This window comes from Chenopodium album, chromosome 6 (genome assembly GCF_948465745.1).
Source record: "Chenopodium album chromosome 6, dcCheAlbu1.1, whole genome shotgun sequence".
Classification (NCBI taxonomy): Eukaryota; Viridiplantae; Streptophyta; class Magnoliopsida; order Caryophyllales; family Amaranthaceae; genus Chenopodium; species Chenopodium album.
In genome coordinates this window covers 57,858,984-57,879,229 of record NC_137839.1, presented here as the reverse complement: position 1 = coordinate 57,879,229, position 20,246 = coordinate 57,858,984, and the positions used below count along the sequence as shown (strand labels likewise).

Genomic DNA, 20,246 nt, shown 5'->3' with positions numbered 1-20,246 from the left:
GATTAAGACCTCATCCATTTAGGAGTATGCGACAGACTACAAAATCAATCATGGAACTCCAATCGCTAACTTAAGTCTTTTAGTTGAATTGGTCCTTTAACATGAAGGTCACAGTTCAATTCTCATTCACACCACCCCCTTTTAGTGTGGAATATTTAGTATTGGGTGTAAGGTGATCTAAGTTGCATCCACACTTCAAAATCAAAGTCTCTTTTTATGTAATTATATAGCTCAGTCTTAGGATTAATAATTAGTTAATGCTTTTTGTGTATTTCATTTGACAATATGAGATCCTGTAATTCCTTCACTTCAAAAAAAATATTATATTTTCTGTATTTGAGACAGGATATAGATAAAGAAAGAGCAAAAAAAAACTTTAACTTTTTCTAAGACTAATCAAAATAAAATAGCTTCAAAAGTAAACTAGTTCAATTAGTTTTTTTTTTTTTTTTTGGTGCTTAGAGAGCCACAAGGGCGGGGGTGATGAAAATCAATCCCGGGATTTTCTGAAATCGGGAGGGAAGCTCTAACCACTTGAGCTACCCCTCACTCTCAACTAGTTCAATTAGTAAAACAATACATACATGTTCTAAGTGAATTTCATTATTATTCTTTATTCTTGGTTATTATCAAACCAAGATTATAAAAGCCACGAATTTCGCATAATCAGCAGAATTTAACTCCGTTCAATTTTAATACAATCCAATCAATAATATAATTTCAATTATGTGATCAAGGGGAAGAGGACATGACCTTATCCAATTAATCTCTAACCTAAAACATATTTCCAAAACAAAAAAACTAAAAAACATATATATTAAAAGCTTGTTTATTGGACCATGTGGCTACTTCACATTATGCAAATAATCAAGAATCCACTGGGATAATCTGGTCCCCTTCCTTTCTTCACTTGTTTTATGTGTGTTTTGGGGTGGGGATTGGGGTGGGGTGGATGTGGGTCATCTTGAGAATTTGGCTTCCCTCTATCTTTAAACTATGAATTGGAATTTGGAAGTCTAAACATCAAAACACAATTAACTCAGAATCTGTCAACTCAATTTCCAGAATTGCCTTTAACAAGTTTTCACAGCTCCTTTTCTATATAAACTACAGAATTTTTTACATATCATATACTACAGAATTTACTGATGCACTTCCTTCCTGCACCACCAATACTAGTCGTACTCGTTAACATTACCATTACCATTACCATCGATGTTAACCGTAAGTCTGTAACATTTCTTCCAGTTTACATCAGGAACCTGTTGGTTTTTTACCCTGTAAACTAGCAATTTTCCGAGTGCTTTCCCTATTTCTCGTACCCATGGACCCAATCAAATTATACCAGCAAAAACTTAAAACACAAAAGAGACGTATCTCTGCCACATTAATTGCTCTATATCTCTCTATAACCCCACCCATGATCTTTCTTCTACATACACAAGATCTCTTCCTGGTCCATATGTACGTATACTTGCTTGCCATTTCTATTGAGACATGTAAAGAAAGTTCGCGTTCACTAAATTTCTTCATCTGTACAAGTACATGGCAGCTACGCGCTACTTCCTTGCCATAATACAGTCATCTGACAAATACAAAAGATTCAAGGAATAGGAATAATAGATTCTTACCTCACTATATAAAACCTTCCAAACACAGCTTAGAAGCCTGCACAATAACTTTTGGACGCTCTTTTACTACAGCTTATCTGCTCTTGAGCGCCACAAAAATTATTTTAGCATTTAAGCATGTCCTTTTCTTGCACAAAATCATTTTTCAACCGCTTCTACACAGATGAGCTGAGGATCGAAGGAAGTAGCTATGGTAACGTTTTCTCTAGTGATATCTTGCCATCTCTTGGTGCTCGAATGAACCACGCCATAAAACTCAAAAAACATATTGTTTCACCTTTTGATCCTCGCTATAGGTAAGATAGCCACACCCTGCAAAAATGAGAACATATTCTATGGTATATATGCAGTTTCTCATTGCTTACTTTTTAATATTTTCAGGGCATGGGAGATGCTTCTAGTTGTCCTGGTTGTGTACTCGGCATGGATCTGCCCTTTTGAATTCGCGTTCCTTACATATAAACGGGATACAATCTTCATCATTGATCACATTGTCAATGCCTTTTTTGCCATTGATATAGTTCTTACCTTCTTCGTTGCATATCTTGATCGTAGGTCTTACCTACTTATTGATGATCATAAAAAAATTGCAGTCAGGTCAGAAACAGGAAGTCCTTTCAGTTCTGTCATTTTAGCTGCTGAAATTTGAGCTAAACTTTTTCTTACATCTTCATACAGGTATCTATCAACCTGGTTTATTTTCGATGTCTGCTCAACAGCGCCTCTTCAGACATTCAGCCTCATCTTTACGAACCACAATGGTGGACTGGGGTTTGAAGCACTTAACATGCTCAGACTCTGGAGACTTCGAAGAGTCAGCTCACTGTTTGCAAGGTCCAAAACAGAACTCGGAATAAACCATATTTTATCTATCTGTGTTCTGCATCACATTTCAGAGTTGACAAAAGATACTCATCAAAATTATTTCTTCTTTTCTATTATTGGACTTCAGGCTTGAGAAAGATATCAGATTCAACTACTTTTGGACCCGCTGCACTAAACTTGTCTCAGTAAGCCATCATGAACTTCACTTAACTTTGTCATAGTCAACTACAATAATTGAGTTCAATCATTGAGACGAAAAAAATTCTCATGGTTACGATTTTATTCCAGGTAACTCTATTTGCTGTTCACTGTGCTGGATGCTTCTATTATCTGATAGCAGATAGATACCCTGATCCGAAGAAAACATGGATTGGTGCAGTAAATCCGGATTTTAAATCACAGAGCATAGGGAAAAGATATATTTCCTCGATTTACTGGTCTATTGTGACACTAACTACAACTGGTTACGGTGACCTACATGCTGAAAACACAATTGAGATGATATTCGACATCTTCTACATGCTGTTCAACCTCGGACTCACATCTTATCTTATCGGAAACATGACAAACCTTGTTGTTCACTGGACCAGTCACACCCGAACTTTTGTAAGTAGCTTCAATTTCGCATCTCCTGCCAGCTTTAGTTATATTGTAGAATAAGCTCCAATACTGCTAGATAAAAACTGAAGAAACAATACATAGTTCATACCATTCGCATACATTATAACTGAATTGTAGCTTCAAGCCTGCAACGTAAACCTTGTGACTAATTTAAGAACTGCAAATCTTCCTTGAGTAAAAGAAAACAAAAATGCTACAACTGTCTTACTGATAAGAAAATAATATTAAAATTTCAAGACTCCGAACATCTTGGATAATAGAATGCACTAATTAGTCTAGAAAAACCAAATAAAATAATGAAAAGGGACCAGAAAGATAGATGTTTCAGACAACGACAATAAGATGGGGAAAGTATACAAAAAAAAAAAAAAAAAAAAAAAAAAAAAAAAAAATAAAGGAGAGATAGGCATTAATTTATTGCTCGTTTCAACTGAATCTACAGAGGGATACAGTCAGGGCTTGTTCAGAATTCGCAACACGCAATCAGCTTCCTCCACGAATACAGGACCAAATGCTGTCACATATTTGTCTGAAGTTCAAAACAGACAGTTTAAAACAGCATGAGACCCTGAATGATCTTCCCAAAGCTCTTCGATCGAACATTGCACAACATCTTTTTTTTCCCATTCTCCAGAAAGTCCAGCTTTTCCGTGGAGTATCACAAAACTTTTTTTTACAACTGGTAAGATATCTTCTAGCTCGTCAAACTTCAAAACTAACAGTAAGACGCTTAAAAAAGATTCACTGCAGGATTTCTTCTAAATGATGATATACTTATGAAGTCCTTGTATACAGGTTTCAGACATAGAGGCTGAATATTTCCCACCAAGAGAAGATGTCATTTTACAAAATGAAGCGCCAACAGATATGTATATCCTTGTGTCCGGTTCATTGGTAAAGTCTATTTGTCTCAAGCGCTTTAAAATGCCAGGCATTCACAAAAGAGCTGCTAGACTAAGGAACTGTTTTGGTTTTTTTTTTTTTTTTTTTCACAGGACATGGTAGCTCACATTAATGGGCATGAACAGGTACTTGTGCTTTCGACTTAACAGTGACAGCATAAAGGGTAATCAAAGTTTCATGAAGTCTGACAGTGAAAAGAATATGCAGGTTATTCAAAAGATACTTGCAGGAGATATATTTGGAGATATAGGAGTCCTGTGTGACAGACCGCAGCCCTTCACAGTTCGGACCACAGAGCTGTCTCAGATACTAAGGCTAAATAGAACTTCGATTACAAATTCTTTTCACACACACAAGGAAGACGGACACATCATTATGAGCAATCTGTATCTGGTAATTAAGCTAAAGAGTAAACAGGTTGGGCTTGGTTTTGGTGACAGAGTGCTAATGTCATTCTCTTAATCTTTTTTTGCAGAAACTCAAGTCTCTAGAAAGCCTAGGTTGTTTAATGCAGCCAGTAGTTGAGGAATACCTTTGTGGTGGATGGTTTCATGGTCCACACAGATGTAAAATGTGCTCTACAATTGGATGTGAAGCCCGATTCCATGAAAGTTCCTTGACTAATGAAGGATGGAAGGCCACATACAAGGTGGACGCTAAAGAATTCCACAATCCAACTACATGTGGCATGGGAATTCAATCAGAGATCCAAAACGATCAACCAAAGTTTGGTTCAGCTGTTCAGGATGAAGAACTTGGTGCAGTTAAGATTCTGGTCGATGAAGGTGCTGACACGAAGTGGGGAGCATCAAATTTCTCAGTGCAACAAGGAAGTGAAAACATATATAGTGAACAAATACTTCATAGAAAAAGAGAATCAAGTGATAGGATTAGTGTAGAGGCTGGTGAAATACAATCACCAGGGTTCCAGAACAACCATGAGAACCGAGAATGCAGCAAGAACTATTGTAGCCAGGCAGTAGCAGAGATGTCTAGACCAAGCTATTCTGGAGTAGCAACTGCAAACTTAAACAATAATATTAGAGTTATCATTCACGTACTGTCACAAAGTGACCGTATAGAGAAGCAGTTTGGAAAATTGATTGTTCTGCCTGATAGCATTGAAGAACTGTTCAGTATTGCAGGTAAACTCCTCTTTTAAAAACCTTTACTTTAGAAAGATACAGTTGAATATGATGGATCAGACCTCACTCTTAAACTCAATAGCGAAACTTATCTTTTCCTGCTGCTTCATCTATTGTGTATCCTTCTGATGTCAAACACCTGTGCACTGCAGGCCAGAAGTTCGATGGATGCTTTACAAGAATTACCAGCACTGATAATGCAGAAGTAGAAGATATTGGTGTCATTAGAGATGGAGATCATCTATTTTTTCTGCAATAACATCGAGGTTCCAAAGAGTCCAATGCAATTTAGCTGCATAATTAGAATGCAAGTTGCAAATAAATGGAACTCTTCTAACCTCCTTCCAAAATAAATTTTGAGGAAATGAAAAGTGTATCATAGAACAGATGGGATAATTGGATAGGAAACTTGTAAATCAATTAAGTTCCTTAACTTACTGAAATTGAAAGGGGAAGCCCTCATTTGAGTGTTTAATACAACAGTAGATTATTAAAGAGGTCCTAGAACCTCTTCTTCCTTGTGACTGTCTATCAGTATTGTATAACAATAGTTTTTGTTCTACATTGCATTTAGACTTTACTGAAGTGGACTTAACTTTCCACAGCAATTGTCACCAACAATTTGTCATTCATAGCAAGAAATTCAGTTTGGTCAATTGCATGACTGTATGATAAAACGATGCAACAGAAATTTGAAACATATATATAAAGTCACAAGTACCCTTGTGCATTAGTCTCCAAATTACAATGGGATCAGTATGCACCTTTAAGGCTCTATAAAATTATAAAATGACGTACTATAAAGACAAGACAGGCGGATAGCTGGTCTTGCATAATAAGTATACCAAGTTCTCACACTATATTATGACATTCAACTATTGCATACATATAAAACATCTAAAATTGTTAAAGCCATACCTGGTAAATTCATAGCATAGCCAAAGATTGGCGATACATTAAAAAAGATTGTAACAATCAACAGGCTAGATAATTACATTCGTTCATCATTTCGAATCATGTTTAGTAAACATATCGATCTCCTCCTAAAGGTCCTGCCAAATTAATAACACTAGCATACATAGCATACATATTTCCAATGATAATCATTTTGAACAACATTGAAATTACTATCAATCAGTGATCCAATTCCCTTTACTATATTTAGCAAGCATTACCTTAGTATATAATTCTACACACAAAAGTAAGCAATAAATGGAACAAACACCATTAGTAATAAACCATTTACGTCTCCAACTTAGTCATATAACAACAAACTAATATTTTCCTTATGCAAGGACTCCCTCCTAGCACAATCAATACCTCATTTCTTCGACAACCACATCATCTACTTCTATATTTAGAGAAACACTTGTGTATGATCGTCGTACTCGACCACTTTTGTAATTAAGTCATGCATGTGACTCTATACCGGTTTTTCTCTTCCTTGGCGTAACGCCCCAACCCACCTACAAAGTGGTCTTATGATAGTTAATTGGTCTAATTTTTTATAATTTGTAAATTTTTTTCATTTTCTCTTTAACAAGTAATTAAAAGTGTAACAAGAAAATCGATTACCTTTGTACACTTTTAATTACCTGTCTGCAACAGATTTCAAAACGGAATTAAAAATATGAGTACGATATCCATCCTTTCTAAACAAACTTTTTAACTATCCTCTAAATTGACCTAGTTTACCTCTCCCTTGAGTAAATGAAACGGTTAGTCATCATACTGATAATGGTGTACCTATTTGGCTATTTCCACATAATTTATTTAGGAAAAAAAAAGTCCCAAAGACAAATGATGTAAACGAGATTTAATATCAGATGTCATGAACCATGATCAAGTACCTAGCATAATTAGCACACACTATTTTGTACCAGAAGTCCAGAAATATCAAGTATCTAGATTTGACAAAAATGTAAGGAAGCAAAGACAATTTCGAAAATTCAAACATGCTGGAATAAAAATGGCACTGTCACTGTTTCAATCAAATGAGATGCAAATGCATTACAAACCACTATAATAAAAACAAGGGAAAAGATATTTACAAACTTTGTTGGTTTATAGAAAAATACAAAATAAGTAAATGTAGAAGAAAGCGAGATACAAAACAACGTGCTAGTAGTTGAGAAATTGCGCTCAAATTGCAAAAAGTGAGCAAACATGAAAGAAAGGGAGGGGGTAGCGTCAATTCGGTCCCCAACAAACAAATGATCAATTTAGGGAGCGCCCTTTTTGTGTAGTCATTAGTCATCAGCTGTTTTTGTGTATCGGCCAGTTTATATATGGACCGGTGGGATGTGCGGGAGGGGCTGCCTTAGTGTCTTGCCCTGCCCTTTTCGGGACCATTTTGCCTTTGTTTCGGCTTACACAAGTGGTCCTTGCTATAGGATACTTGTTTCGCTTTGCATTAGTGGTTCAGCTCCTGTTTCTTTTTGTTTACGCCTAGAGGTGATTATGGGTCGGATCGCTACAGGTGAGAACTTGAGGTAACTACATCATGCGAATATTATCAAGTACTTCACACTTCACATAAGATGTTTGAACGTGTTTGGTAGAGAAAATTAGCTTATCTGACTAATATTAGCTAATTAACCACTATAATAAGCTAATTGAGTTGCTTGGTGGTGAGCTGATTCAAAAAGCTTATTCCACTAAATAAGCTTCTTTTCAAAAAGCTCCTTTTGCTTATTCATATGTTACGATGTAATTACACTTATACCCCATTACTCTAAAACATTATCTCTAACTACCCGTAAATTAACTTATTAGTCATCTTATATACTCAAATAACTTTAAGCAATTAACTATTTACCAAACACTTTTACACAATTAGTTAATACAATCAATTAATTTAATAAGATAATACAATCACGTAGTCAAAATCAACTAACATAGTTAATTTTGGCTTTTTAACTTTTCACCAAACATGGCAATAAAGTTGTTTGATGAATCAAATTAGCTTTTTTGACCAATGTTAATTGACTGACCACTACAATAAGCTAATTGAGATACTTGGTCGTGAGCTATTCAAAGATCTTATTTCACCAAATAAGCTCATTGTTATAATGATACTTGGATGAGCTTTTTCATTAGCTCATTCAAGTATTTTAAGGTGAAATGATAATTATATCATTTAACTAACCCAAAACCCTACCACAATCAAATATGTCAATGTCCTTATTGGTCATTTTGCATACTCAAACAGATTTAAAAAAAAAAAAAAAATTATTTATCAAACACTTTTATACAATCAACTAATACAATCAGCTCGTCAAATCAATTAACACAATCAGATAGTCAAAATTGGCTAACATAATCAATTTTAGCCTTCAGCTTTTCACATAACATGCGAGCAATGTCAACCCACAAAAAGTCAAATCAGGTCTTCTAGTTAAAATTGAGATAATTGCACATACCAAACAACATTTAGGTAAGGAAAATTTGACATTTGCTACCAGCGAAAACACCCTATGTCACATTTACTACCCGTTTAATCTTTTATTTTATTTTACTACCACCCAAATTCCCGAACTATATATATCACTACCATATAACGGTTTCTGTCAATGTTACCGTTAAGTAGGGCCCAATTTATCCTTCACCACACTAATTTATTAACCTACACTACACTAACCACTCACCAACACTCCCATACTCCCAGCTCCTCACGCAAACACCTCACTAACCCCTGTCAGCCGCACCTCCAGCAACACAACCATTTATACCATCACCGACATCACATCAAACCACTGCAAACTGCCACCAGCGCACCCACAACATCAAACCATTGCGAATTCCTTGTTCTCTCCAACATCACCAAGCTCATCCCACACTTCAACCCCCACCGCAACACTGCAACGAGCACATTCAGAACCAACACTGCTGCCTGCAGGCTGCAGCGCCACCACAAAAAGCGCACTCCACCAGCAGCCCCGCACCACCATAATCGACAGCCCAATCGAACAAATATCAGCCCGCAATTTTAGCATTTGGAGCCCCATAATTGGAAATTAACGCCCCAATTCAACCAAAGATTCAGAGACTCTAGAGCGAAATTGATGAAATTGGGCGATTGAGAATTGAGATGCGTTGAATCGAATCAACGGCTGCGATTTGATGATGATTGAAGGTGAAGCGTTTGAAGATGTTGATTTTAGATGATGGTGGATGGAAGAAGCGAATTAGAGCAGCCAAAGAAAATGAACAGGGGAGGGAGGCTGATGATGTAGCGGTGGTAGTCGAGGGGAGAGGCTTAGCTCTGACGACGGAAAGGGGCTGGCTGGTCGCCGGCGAGGGGAGGGGGTGGCAGTGAGGTTTCGGGGCAGTGTTGATGTGGAAAAGGAGGTTGAACGGTGGCAGTGAGGTGGCTTGGGTGGTAGTGTGGTGGCTGAACAGTGGTTGGGCCCCACTAACGGATAAGTAACGACATAAGACAAAAGGTGGTGAAATCTCTAATTTTGGGATTTGGTGGTAGTAAAATAAAATAAAAAATTAAACGGGTAGCAAATGTGACACGAAGTGCTTTTGCTGGTAGCATATGTCAATTTTTCCTTTAGGTAATGTTAATTTCCTGCAATTTATCATTCAAGACTTGCCTGCAATTTATCATTCAAGACTTGCTCTAAAGCTAGTTATGTTCCAACAAACAAAACCAACGATCAGCGGCGTATTGTGCATGAATCAAAACCGCCTACAGATTAGAAAAATCTTAACATACAGCTTTGCTGATCCAACCTATCTCCTTCAAAATCGGAAACTATATAACAAATTTCAAATTAATTTGATGATCCTGCAAAATTATTTAATGGCTTATGGCTTCTTTCTCTACCTTATCAACCTGCAAATCTGCAATACTCTAAATTGTGTGGATGATGCATTGCAGATTTAAGAGGGGAACAGAGCGGCATGCGAATACAGATTTCTTTCAAAGATGGTGCATCAAATTATCAATAATTCAAGCAGTCCAAAGCAAATTAATTGCAGAACTACAAAAACAATAAAGCACAGTCCCAAACTGATTTAGGGTCAGGGGTCAGCTTACATGAATTGTCACAAAAACCGTCGCGAAAAATGGAATAAGGTAAAGAGATAAATTGAAGACACTAATCAAAGAAAATTGAGAAAGTGAAAGTAGGAGAGGGAAAAAAAAAATTAAATAAAAATCATTGCTGAGCATAGAATTCCAGATAAATTGCAACTCTATAGATCACTTGTATAAAATGGACGGTGTCTAATACAAATGTCATTTGGGACAGCAAAATTATGTGAGTCTAATTTGTTTGTGAATAAAGGGGGAAGACCACTATGCATATAACCTAATTTTTCCGTGCATGTAATTTACAACAAAGTCATGTTGGAAAGTGAACAGTCATAAAAACTGCGATTCAAAGAAGCTTTACCGGTTTACCCCCTGGAGCCCTTAATCAGCAGCTACCAGTGTAAATCTGCCCTCCGTTGCATGGGATAGACAGGCTCACGTTTCACTTGAAATTACCGTCAATAGATTGTTCAGTAGTGAGCAAAAAGAAGTATTTGAGAATTTGCAAGAATAAACAATAGGCCAATTGTAAGCGCTAGATCCATGCATACCATATTTCGCAGCAAGGTCAAATGCTTCTTTATCCACCATATAAACTCATCATGCATCACTGCCTTTTGACAGAAGCATTAATAGGAATAGGATGTGCCTCTGTGTTAAAAACATATTTGTCTAGTGGAACGATATTGCTGTCTCCAAACAGTAAGTATAGATACTTCAGTGTCTCACCCAAGAAAAAGGTTTCCATCTTGTCTCTTTTATGAGGAGGAAGAGAAGTCACGTCATCAAGAGAAGTATACCCGCCAGAATCAACCTTTGTATATTTCTCAAACGCCTCAAATATCTGCCATCCCCATTCACGGTACCTGCAGAGTAGAAAGTGCTTTTAAATAAAGTAAAAAAAACCCAATAAATCTCTAATAAACAAGGTATTAAAATTTGACGAACTTTGGGTCTTCTGTTATGCGGTACAAGACAAACAAGGATTCCACTGTTTCAGGACGTAACAGATTGTGACGGTCAGCAGGCTTGATAATTATGTCATTCAGAAATTTTGAACTCTTGTTTCCACCATCAAACCCTTCTTCAAAGTAATCCTGCTTCAATTGAAAAAAAATGGGTCAAAAATCTCTATCAGACAGCAGCCACATATGTATAACAAGGGAGATAAAAGGTGCAAAGTAAAGCAATCAAAACTGCTGCAAGGAAAAAAGTTTAATACTTTCGACAAAGTAACATGAAATCACTGACCTCCACATGAAAATAAACAATTTCTGGAGCAAGACCAGTGGAAGTTACGAAATACGTTTCAACACAAGTCTTAACAAGGTCTTCAGCAAGCCTTAAATTTTCCAGGTCCTCAGAGCTTAGCAAGTTCTCTTTCATAGCTTTTGACTTAGTCATGCCTTTGGTGGCACCAAGAGCAAGAGTGCCAGGAAGAAAACACACCTAAAGGCAGAAATAATAATACAAAATTAAATACATTCAAGTAATTAGCAGCCAACGTAAAAGACCTAAATTATGCAACCTTATCACTAAATTAGTAAAAAAAAAAAAAATTACTTTTATTATATACGTGGTTTTCCAAAGAGCCAGCAAAAAAGAAGAGGAAAGAGTCAATACGGGCTATATATGAAGTATTATAAATAAAAGATGTAAAATTATACTTAAAAAATTACAAAAAAAAAAATATAGGATAGCTTAGAATTATCGCCTTAATAATAAATAATTATATTTAACTAATCATACAAGCTTCAGTGAGCAAGAAAAAGACAAAAAAACTTTGGCAGATTAAAAAGCTTCAGTAGGCAATATACACACTCATTTATTCACAAACAACATTAAATCTAAGGAAAGCAAAGTCAACAGACATTTCATTTAAAAACACATACCAGATGATCCATCTTAGGACTGAAAGAACCACTGGCTCCATAAGGTAACTCCCCAACAAAAACCAGCCCATTTGGGATTGATTTTCGGACAAGGAGGTGTCTAACACCCTTCATAGCCTCTTCATACATATCATGTAAATATGTTAAATTTCTGCTTTGACTTGCTCCCTGTTGCAGCCAAACTTTCAATAGATATTCATAATAGCTGTCACCACGTGATCCCAGTCTAATATTTTCTCCACTAAATTCACCTGTTTGAGGACTGCAAACACAAAAGTTGAAGCAAAACAAAAGAGCTTGTATCAATAACAATAAAATAAAAAAGACTGAGCCAAATCAACACAGCTATCTTTACTTCCTAGGAAGGAGACAAGAAGACATAGAATCCAAATTGTAACTAAAAACTGGTTAGTCTTATCTAAAGACATGCATGTGGCTTCTTAGTTCTATGTAAATAAAACCATTAGAATGCCTATTAGCAGCATTTTGTTACTAAAATATGGCCGTAGATATAGAATGACTCAATGCAAAATTAGAGCGCCTTAGAAAAAACATAAGGTGCAAAACAAAAATGATTATTAAACTGTACATAAAGATGAAGTAAAGTGACAACACAAACATGCAAACAATCATCAATATACAAACCCAAAAACTACAACATGATTCAGAGTTTGTAAGAAGATCAAAATGACCATTAAATCAAGCAACACATACCATTGAGTCTAATGCCTCTCAATTAATTTCACAAGCAGCAATTAATGGTACCACTGGTAATGGATCTATAATGTAATTTTGTAAGGAGATCCTCATTCCAATGTTTATGGTGATGTTTCTCTACTCCCAAATTTTTTTTTTCCCCCGTACACTTTCATTACCACCCATTTCTACTTCTAGAAGTGGGATAGGGTAGCAATGGCAGTATATGAAGAATGAGTATTTCTTATGAGATTACAAACAAATTCATCACTATTACCACTTCTTATTACCGCCAACTAGACAAGGGGGTCAATTTTTTTCTCCGTGTGCAACATAATCATGTTCCATAACCTCTCTTCTGAATAAACCATTCTAGACACACTAAAGATGTATGGTAACATCAACTATTGACCATACCAACAAATCAGGTTGATGGGACAATTGCTATCTGTTGACTTTTCTTTACTCCTGTCTTATAAGCATTTCTCAATTCAAAGCAAGATGAAATCCATGTATCTAGTGTTGTGTTTCTTATCTCTGAGTATTTCATTTGTGTTATTTTTCACACATTAAAAATTTTGAACCCTGACACAAATGTTCTGCATTAATTCATAAGGACATAATGATATTATCCAACTTCAAAGTACATAGAAAAGGTAAGCATCGGAATTATAAATTTTTCTAGTGAAAAGAAGCATGTCTTCTCAATCTATACACTTTCCAACACTCTATGATAGCAATTTTCTTTTATAGAGGGTAATGATATAATGCTGTTAAATTGACTGTGAAGAGATAAGTAGAAAAAGTTAGTAACTTCTTTTTATCTCTAGCCATTAGATATTTTACAGAATATTCTATTCATTTCAATATTTTATATGTAATTTTCACAAGCCACGAGGGAATACATTAGGGAGCTAACTGAACTGTGAGGCGTTGGGCTTCAACAAGATAAAAAGGTTTACCCAGGGCCAAAATTAAGCATTGTCTAGCTAGCATGATAGACTGATAGTACTACATAGCACATAAACATGGTGAGTGGCATAAATGCATAAACAAGATCCATAAAACATTGAATAGAAACAAAGGCATATGCAATTAGAGCTAAAAACTCAAACCATCTTTTAACTGATGAAGTTTATATTCAATCTAAATTCAATACCTTATATAAATAGGAACTAGCCCTTCTACCTTTGGTAGAGTCTTCATGTGCTCCAATACCTTCATTGCTTCCAAGCTATACTTTTGGTCACCCAGTACATCGCTGAGATAATTGAATTCAAGTTGTAGTGTAGAAGCTTCTGATGTACTACTTAATCCATCAGGGGCAGCATGTGCCGTGTTGTCACGCAGTATAACATCACTAAAGGGAATGGGAGTTGGGCTAGAGGTAAAAGCAGTAAGCAACCTATCAGCTAAGATTGTTGCAGTTTTGAGATATGCACTTGGTTTTGGCCCCACAGACGGAGATGATAAATTAGCTCCACCACTTAAATGATAAGCGCTTAGAAGACCACCTAAAACACGTATTGTAGTTTCAAACAAATTAACCTGGCCTTTCTGACTGATCCTTTCTGCAAGGTGAGTTTCAATCCAAGATCCAGCTTCATAAACAATATCCTCTACACCCATTATCATGGCTGTATCCAGAGCATCCACAACTGTTGCACCAAGACCACCTAAACCATCTATTCCCCTCTTACTTAATGGCATAAGTTCATCAAAACCCATTGCATACTTTTTGTAACCAGACCATGCATGAATAAAAGCCCCTTTAACTTGCTGCTGTTTTCCCATCCATTTTGATGTGTCTGCATCTAGCTGATGGATAGATTTATTATTAGTATGCATCTCATCAGGTGTTAATCGAGGGGGTAGCCTTGGTGGTTTTCTAAATACTCCCCTCAGTCGGGTACTAGTGTTCACTGTAACATTTGCTTTATCCTTTATCCCGTGGGAAGAAACAGCATGTGTTGGTTGTCTCAAAATGAGATAAGCAAGGCCAAAAAGCATAATTATCACCAGAAACTTCCCAGTGCTGCATCCCAGACATTTACGTTTAACATCCTTGGTCAGCATTGTCTGGTTAAGAACCTATGAAATAACAATATCCATTAGTCAAAGTAAATGTACAGCAATGATAGCTTTAGTAACCAAATTTTTCTGATGTACCAGTATGTGAACAAGCAAATGTATATTAGTATATGTTGCAGAGAAGGATAACATAAATTAGTGGCTTACTGACTTCTACTAGCCAGAATGTGCTTATCAGTTTCACATAAATATGATGGTTGCAAAATTTATGAATATTGTTCCTTAAAGAAAAGAATGTACCAATGTATTGCATCAACAAACCAACTACAAAAGAACCAAAACCATTGGAACAGCATGATCCATTCTTCAATTTATTAAAGACCTTTTTCCACTCTACACTGTACACTCTTTTTTAAAATACAAAGGACAACAGCTCAGTCAACAACTATTAGAACTGGAAATGCAAGAGCTACTGACTAGCTATCTGACAGTATTGAAGATATGCAAAAGAGGGAGCATGGGCTACATCGTGTAAACACAGTAGTTGACGGAATATTTGTAGTGAAATAGTGAAAAACTAGTTGAAACAGTAAATTGTTGGCTGAGGCACTTCTTGGCTCTAATGACCATTCTAGATATCCAAGAATTCAGGTTCTAAAGCAGAAATGAGTAGATGACGTCTCTATACTACTTTTCACTAGCAAGGAATAAATTCATACATACCAAACACCTCAAGGAGGTAATCCATTGTGAGTCTCATATAGGATGAAAAGTTGATATCTAAACTTGTATATTGTTTGGAGTCCTATCTACTCCATCATAAACAAATCCCAAAGATTCACATTCCTCAAAAGGAAATATGTATTTTTAGGATAGGATTTATATATTTTTCTTCTTACTATCGTATCGTAAATAAGAATTCGGAGTACCTAAGCCTGACAAGAATTCGTGAATGAAGTTGAATCCTCAGTAGCAAATTTTACTACCAACAGTAATTTCAGTATATATTCCACATTCAATTGCATAGTTAAAGCGATTTGTTTGGTTGGAAAACTCATTATCATAATTACTGTTCTACAATTCATTTACACGTAGCTGTAACTGACATTCTGTCACAAATTTCACATGTATCCCAGTGAGCTAAATCATGTCTCAATTACCACTGCAATAGCCTCTTACAAAGGTAAACTAGCATAAATTTTACCCTATAATATGCCCCAGTTTGCTAGAGACATTAGAGAGAATTTCTCTTACCGTAGAGGCAGGGTATAGTATATTCAGAAGTGGGAAAACTTTCTGTGATACATCAATAGTAATTTTGCAGGGCGAGGTGCAGTAAATCGTTAGTCAATAACAACAGTTAAAGGCTAACCTTAGAAAATGTTGTTAACCCAAATAATCAGTTAGAAGCTGAGAGCTTGATCAATGATCCCTCAGCTACAATTAGATGAGTTGATCGTTACTGAAGAGTTCACATCCGATTCATACCCTAAAGCATCTGATACAGGGGTAATGCATTCCAATATCCTTGGTCAGAGTCACTGATCAAACCTTCATAATAGAGTAAGGGTTATGTCATAAAGCCAACCTCAGCAAGTGCAGTACACTTGGTCAGAGATGAAGTTAGATATTACAGGCACAAGTTCTTTCTCAGCAACGAAGGATTTTTTAGGCAAGCTCTTGTTAAACCATCAAATAAATAAATAAATAAAGCTTGCCGATTAAATATCATCATCCATACCCATTTAACAAATTCATCCATAAATAAAAATATTAAGCTCAAAGACCCTTATGCTTTTATAATTGCATACTTCTTACACAAGCACAACACAAAACGTACACCCCCATCTTTGGCACTGAACTTCAAGCGAATTAAAGTCCATTAGAACTGTAAAAATTTAGTCAGTTACATCATAGTTTAAATATGAAAAAAAAAAAAAAAAAAAAAAAAAAAAAAAAAAAAACACACACACACATTCAACTCTTCACAGAGATATTTTCCCAATAATCCGAAACATAAATGTGTTTTCTCACATCCCAAGGGTGCATCCATCAATGAGATGTAGGAGGTCTTCTTGAAGAATATATGAAGAGAAATATGGAGGAACAACATGTATTCCAAAGATACGGTTACATCCCTATATCTTAATGTATTTAACCAACTTCATTGTCAACATAATCCTCTGGCAAATATAATCAAACTATTAGGAAACCCATTTGTATCAAGCGTTCTAGAAACAGTGTGCACCAAATTGCTACTCTCTCAAACAAACCTTTTGAACCCGAAAGGCCGAAATTTAGGGGATACAATAATAATTCCTCCATCAAGAACTAACACTTGAGTTGATAAAATAATTTGAACCAGTAATATGACAACTAAACCCAAACACAGTGAAACTTATATATTCTTAGACATCAACAATAAGTAATCAACCAAGATCATGTGACTATCAAATAAAGTAATCACATTGCTAGTCCTAATTACACTATCAACACGACTATTCACTCTGAACCGCAAACACCAATTGCTCCACCATCCCTATTTGTTTCAGGGGCCTTTATTCCTTAATCAAACACTCAAATTCCCAAAAACCGAGCTACGTAATTACTTTGCTAGTCCAAATTACACTATCAACACGACTATTAAATCCGAACCAGAAACACTAATTGCTCCACCATCCCTATTTGTTTCAGGGGCCTTTATTCCTCAATCAAGCACTCAAATTCCCAAAATCCGAACTACGTTATTACATTGCAAGTCCAAATTACACTATTAACGCGACTATCAAATCCGGACCGGATTTTTTTACCCTCACAACATCAATTGCTCCACCATCCCTATTTGTTTCATGGGCTTCTTTCCTCAATCAAGAGTCCAAATTCCCAAAATCTGGAATAAGAAATCTCATTGCTAGTCCAAATTACACTGTCAACACGATTATTAAATCCGGACCTGAGCACAATAATTTTAGTAATTGCATACTAATTATGATAAATTTGCTATATAAGACGAAGATCACATTAGAGAAAAATTAAGTGCAATTGAAAAAAAACAAAAAATCAACCAATGAGAAAATTAAGGGTAAGGAAAAAAAAAAGAAAAAAGAAAAAAAAAAAATCAAACCTTAGTGAAAGAGCGTTGCCGAAACTTAGCATTATCATATTCAACATCTTTCATGGAGTAAGGCAAAGATTTCGACATGCTCGTTAAACAAATGATAAAGGGGAAATTGAATTTCCCCTTCAAAATTTGAAATCGAAAAACAGCTTTGATTTGGGTGTAGTATAAATGTGTAATACTCAAGTTACAGATTTGTTTTCTGGATCAAAATTTACGACGATTTTTCATTCAAAAGTTTTTTTTTTTTTTTTTTTTTTGGATGAAATATTTTAATGATCTTGAGGAAATTGGATTGAATTTTGGGAGACGAAAATTGGTGTCTGAATTGGGTGTTTGTGAGATTCAATTTAGAATATTGTGAAGAGTAATCAGTGTTGTCGTATGGAGCTGATGTAAATTTATACGGGGGAGGTGAGTGATTTACATGGAGTCAACACGTCTATTGATTCAACTAAGATTTCCTCGTGCGAATTCAAAAGGAAATACGAAGTACGTAGTATAAGTTATGAATACAAGTTATGAAGTTATCCTGAATCATTAAATTGAAATTAATTTTATTGAATTGAAATTAATTTCATTAAATTAAAACTATTTTTTATTAAATTTAAACTATTTTTGCTGAACTAATAGAAAGAAATATATACGCATATAATAAGCTAAAAGTAGATAGAATTGACAATAAATAAACTTTTGTTACACCGATTTACTCGTGAATTGTCGATAAATTTCCAACTTAATACGAAAAAAGGAAGTATATTAAATGCTTATATGTGCATTACCCTTTTTATATTTAGTGAATTTTACTGAACGTAACTTATTTTTATTGAACTGAAATTATTTTTACTGAATTGAACTTATTTAACTGAAATGAAATTATTTTTAATCTTTTTGATAAACTTATCAAGGGTTATATTGGTCTTTGTACAACAAACAAAACATCACCATTACAATCATGAGCTGCCACTCCAAGCCCCACCTAGCCTTCATCGCATAGAGATGCATCACACCTCAGCTATCCACTTTTTAGGGCTTCTCTTTCTCTTTCCTTTTGCCACCCCATAAATCTTCTCGTAGTAGGTGATGCAATCATCTGCAAAGTGGAACACTCGTTTGGTAATAATGGAATGATGAGTATTCGAACCCTTGAAGATCATATCATTTCTCCTTTCCCAAATGTTCCACAAGAAAATATCTCCCCTGTACTTCTTTTTTTGATCCAGATTTCGCCAAGAGTCAAAAAGTTCCAAAAAACTCATATCTTGAGGCCAAAGGGACATCTCGCTACATTCACAATTAATCCACATATCACGAACTGTGTGACAATAAAAAGGGCATGTCATAGAGTTTCAGGCATCTTGCACACCAAGGACGTTCATCATTCTCTATCATGTAACGATACTTCAAGCAAGCTCGCACAAAGAGAGTGCCCATGCAAACTCTCCATAAGAAGTGTCGGACCTTAGGAGTCACCTCTAGCTTCCAAAATTCCGCCCAAATCTTGTGAAAATCATCGAGATTGCACGATTTGCTGAGCATATAAGCTATCTTAACTGAATAAATTTCGTCCATGGAGAAAGCCTAAGCGATGATTTCAGGCCTAGCACTGGAGCTTAAGGGAATTTCTAGTATGCTACGAGTAATTGCTAGCAATTCGATGAAAATCTCACTCCCTTGTCTCATGATTAATGAGGTCAATAACACATTCTATCTCATCAGTCCTTAGAGTAGAAATGAATCGGCTATTTCCGTTGACAACCCACGGATCATCCCACACTCTCACCTATTCTCCATATCATACCCTCCTTAATCAGCAATTTTGCAGACCAAATGCTTCACTTGGAAAAATCCCCTATAGCCAACGTTAGAGTCCAGAAAAGACTTTTGTGCATTGTATTTAGCACTAAAAACCTTGCTAAGAAGAGAATCTAACCTAGACAATAACCTTCAAGCTTGACGACCAAACAAAGCATCATTAAAGACATTTAAATCTCTAAAGCCCGTATCTCCCAAGCATTTAGGAGATCACAAATCATGCCAACTCCTCCAATGGACCCGTTTCTTATCTACACCCTCACCCTAAAAAATCTAGCCATTATTGCTTGAATCTCGATCATCGATAACACACATCGAAATCTTATGAACTCTCATATGATAGGTTGGGATTGCTTGTATCGTCAATTTGAGGAGAATCTCCTTTCTGGCACGGGATAAGATTTTTTCCTTCTAACCCATCAATTTCTTCAATATTCGATCCTTGAGAGCTAAGAAAACCATCTTTTTTAACCTTCCAACAATGGTTGGGATACCCAAGTACTTCGAATGTTTATCAACTCGCCG

The 20,246-nt window shown here is 35.8% G+C and overlaps 2 protein-coding genes across 6 annotated transcripts; one reads left to right on the top strand and one right to left on the bottom strand.

The window, feature by feature from the left end:
* Nucleotides 1–1,039: 1,039 nt before the first annotated feature.
* On the top strand, nucleotides 1,040–5,687 carry LOC145636110 (potassium channel KAT3-like). Its single transcript, XM_081687568.1, has 11 exons — nucleotides 1,040–1,927; nucleotides 2,013–2,228; nucleotides 2,310–2,465; nucleotides 2,584–2,641; nucleotides 2,745–3,062; nucleotides 3,520–3,759; nucleotides 3,873–3,971; nucleotides 4,073–4,105; nucleotides 4,188–4,373; nucleotides 4,456–5,125; nucleotides 5,278–5,687. Exons 1-11 carry the CDS (start codon nucleotides 1,749–1,751, stop codon nucleotides 5,382–5,384), a joined length of 2,262 nt encoding a protein of 753 aa, XP_081543694.1. The 5' UTR covers nucleotides 1,040–1,748; the 3' UTR covers nucleotides 5,385–5,687.
* A 4,595-nt stretch (nucleotides 5,688–10,282) lies between these two features.
* LOC145636109 (mannosyl-oligosaccharide 1,2-alpha-mannosidase MNS3-like) lies at nucleotides 10,283–18,338 on the bottom strand. 5 transcript variants are annotated; one of them, XR_014114026.1, is made up of 7 exons: nucleotides 17,913–18,337; nucleotides 13,917–14,848; nucleotides 12,062–12,323; nucleotides 11,421–11,618; nucleotides 11,118–11,266; nucleotides 10,721–11,035; nucleotides 10,283–10,614 (listed from the first exon to the last, which is right to left on the bottom strand). XR_014114026.1 is itself a non-coding variant. In XM_081687566.1 (7 exons), the coding sequence occupies exons 3-7, from the start codon at nucleotides 14,831–14,833 to the stop codon at nucleotides 10,777–10,779; spliced, it is 1,785 nt and encodes a 594-aa protein (XP_081543692.1). In that variant the 5' UTR covers nucleotides 14,834–14,848; nucleotides 16,161–16,339; nucleotides 17,913–18,337; the 3' UTR covers nucleotides 10,283–10,776. The 5 variants fall into 5 exon arrangements, 4 of the variants coding, with proteins under 4 accessions (XP_081543692.1, XP_081543693.1, XP_081543691.1 ...); XM_081687566.1 differs by adding an exon at nucleotides 16,161–16,339 and having other exon boundaries at nucleotides 10,283–11,035; XM_081687567.1 differs by adding an exon at nucleotides 16,161–16,286 and having other exon boundaries at nucleotides 10,283–11,035.
* Between the last annotated feature and the right edge of the window lie 1,908 nt (nucleotides 18,339–20,246).

Excerpts from the sequence above, each read along its gene's own strand:
- LOC145636110 (XM_081687568.1), top strand. The coding sequence starts at position 1,749 with ATGTCCTTTTCTTGCACAAAATCATTTTTCAACCGCTTCTACACAGAT. Across the intron at positions 2,466-2,583 it reads GTCAGCTCACTGTTTGCAAG|GCTTGAGAAAGATATCAGAT; the intron begins GTCCAAAACAGA and ends ATTGGACTTCAG. Across the intron at positions 4,106-4,187 it reads ACATTAATGGGCATGAACAG|GTTATTCAAAAGATACTTGC; the intron begins GTACTTGTGCTT and ends AAGAATATGCAG.
- LOC145636109 (XM_081687564.1), bottom strand. The coding sequence starts at position 17,990 with ATGTCGAAATCTTTGCCTTACTCCATGAAAGATGTTGAATATGATAAT. Across the intron at positions 14,849-17,912 it reads GGCAACGCTCTTTCACTAAG|GTTCTTAACCAGACAATGCT; the intron begins GTTTGATTTTTT and ends GTTATTTCATAG. Across the intron at positions 11,036-11,117 it reads CGCATAACAGAAGACCCAAA|GTACCGTGAATGGGGATGGC; the intron begins GTTCGTCAAATT and ends TCTACTCTGCAG.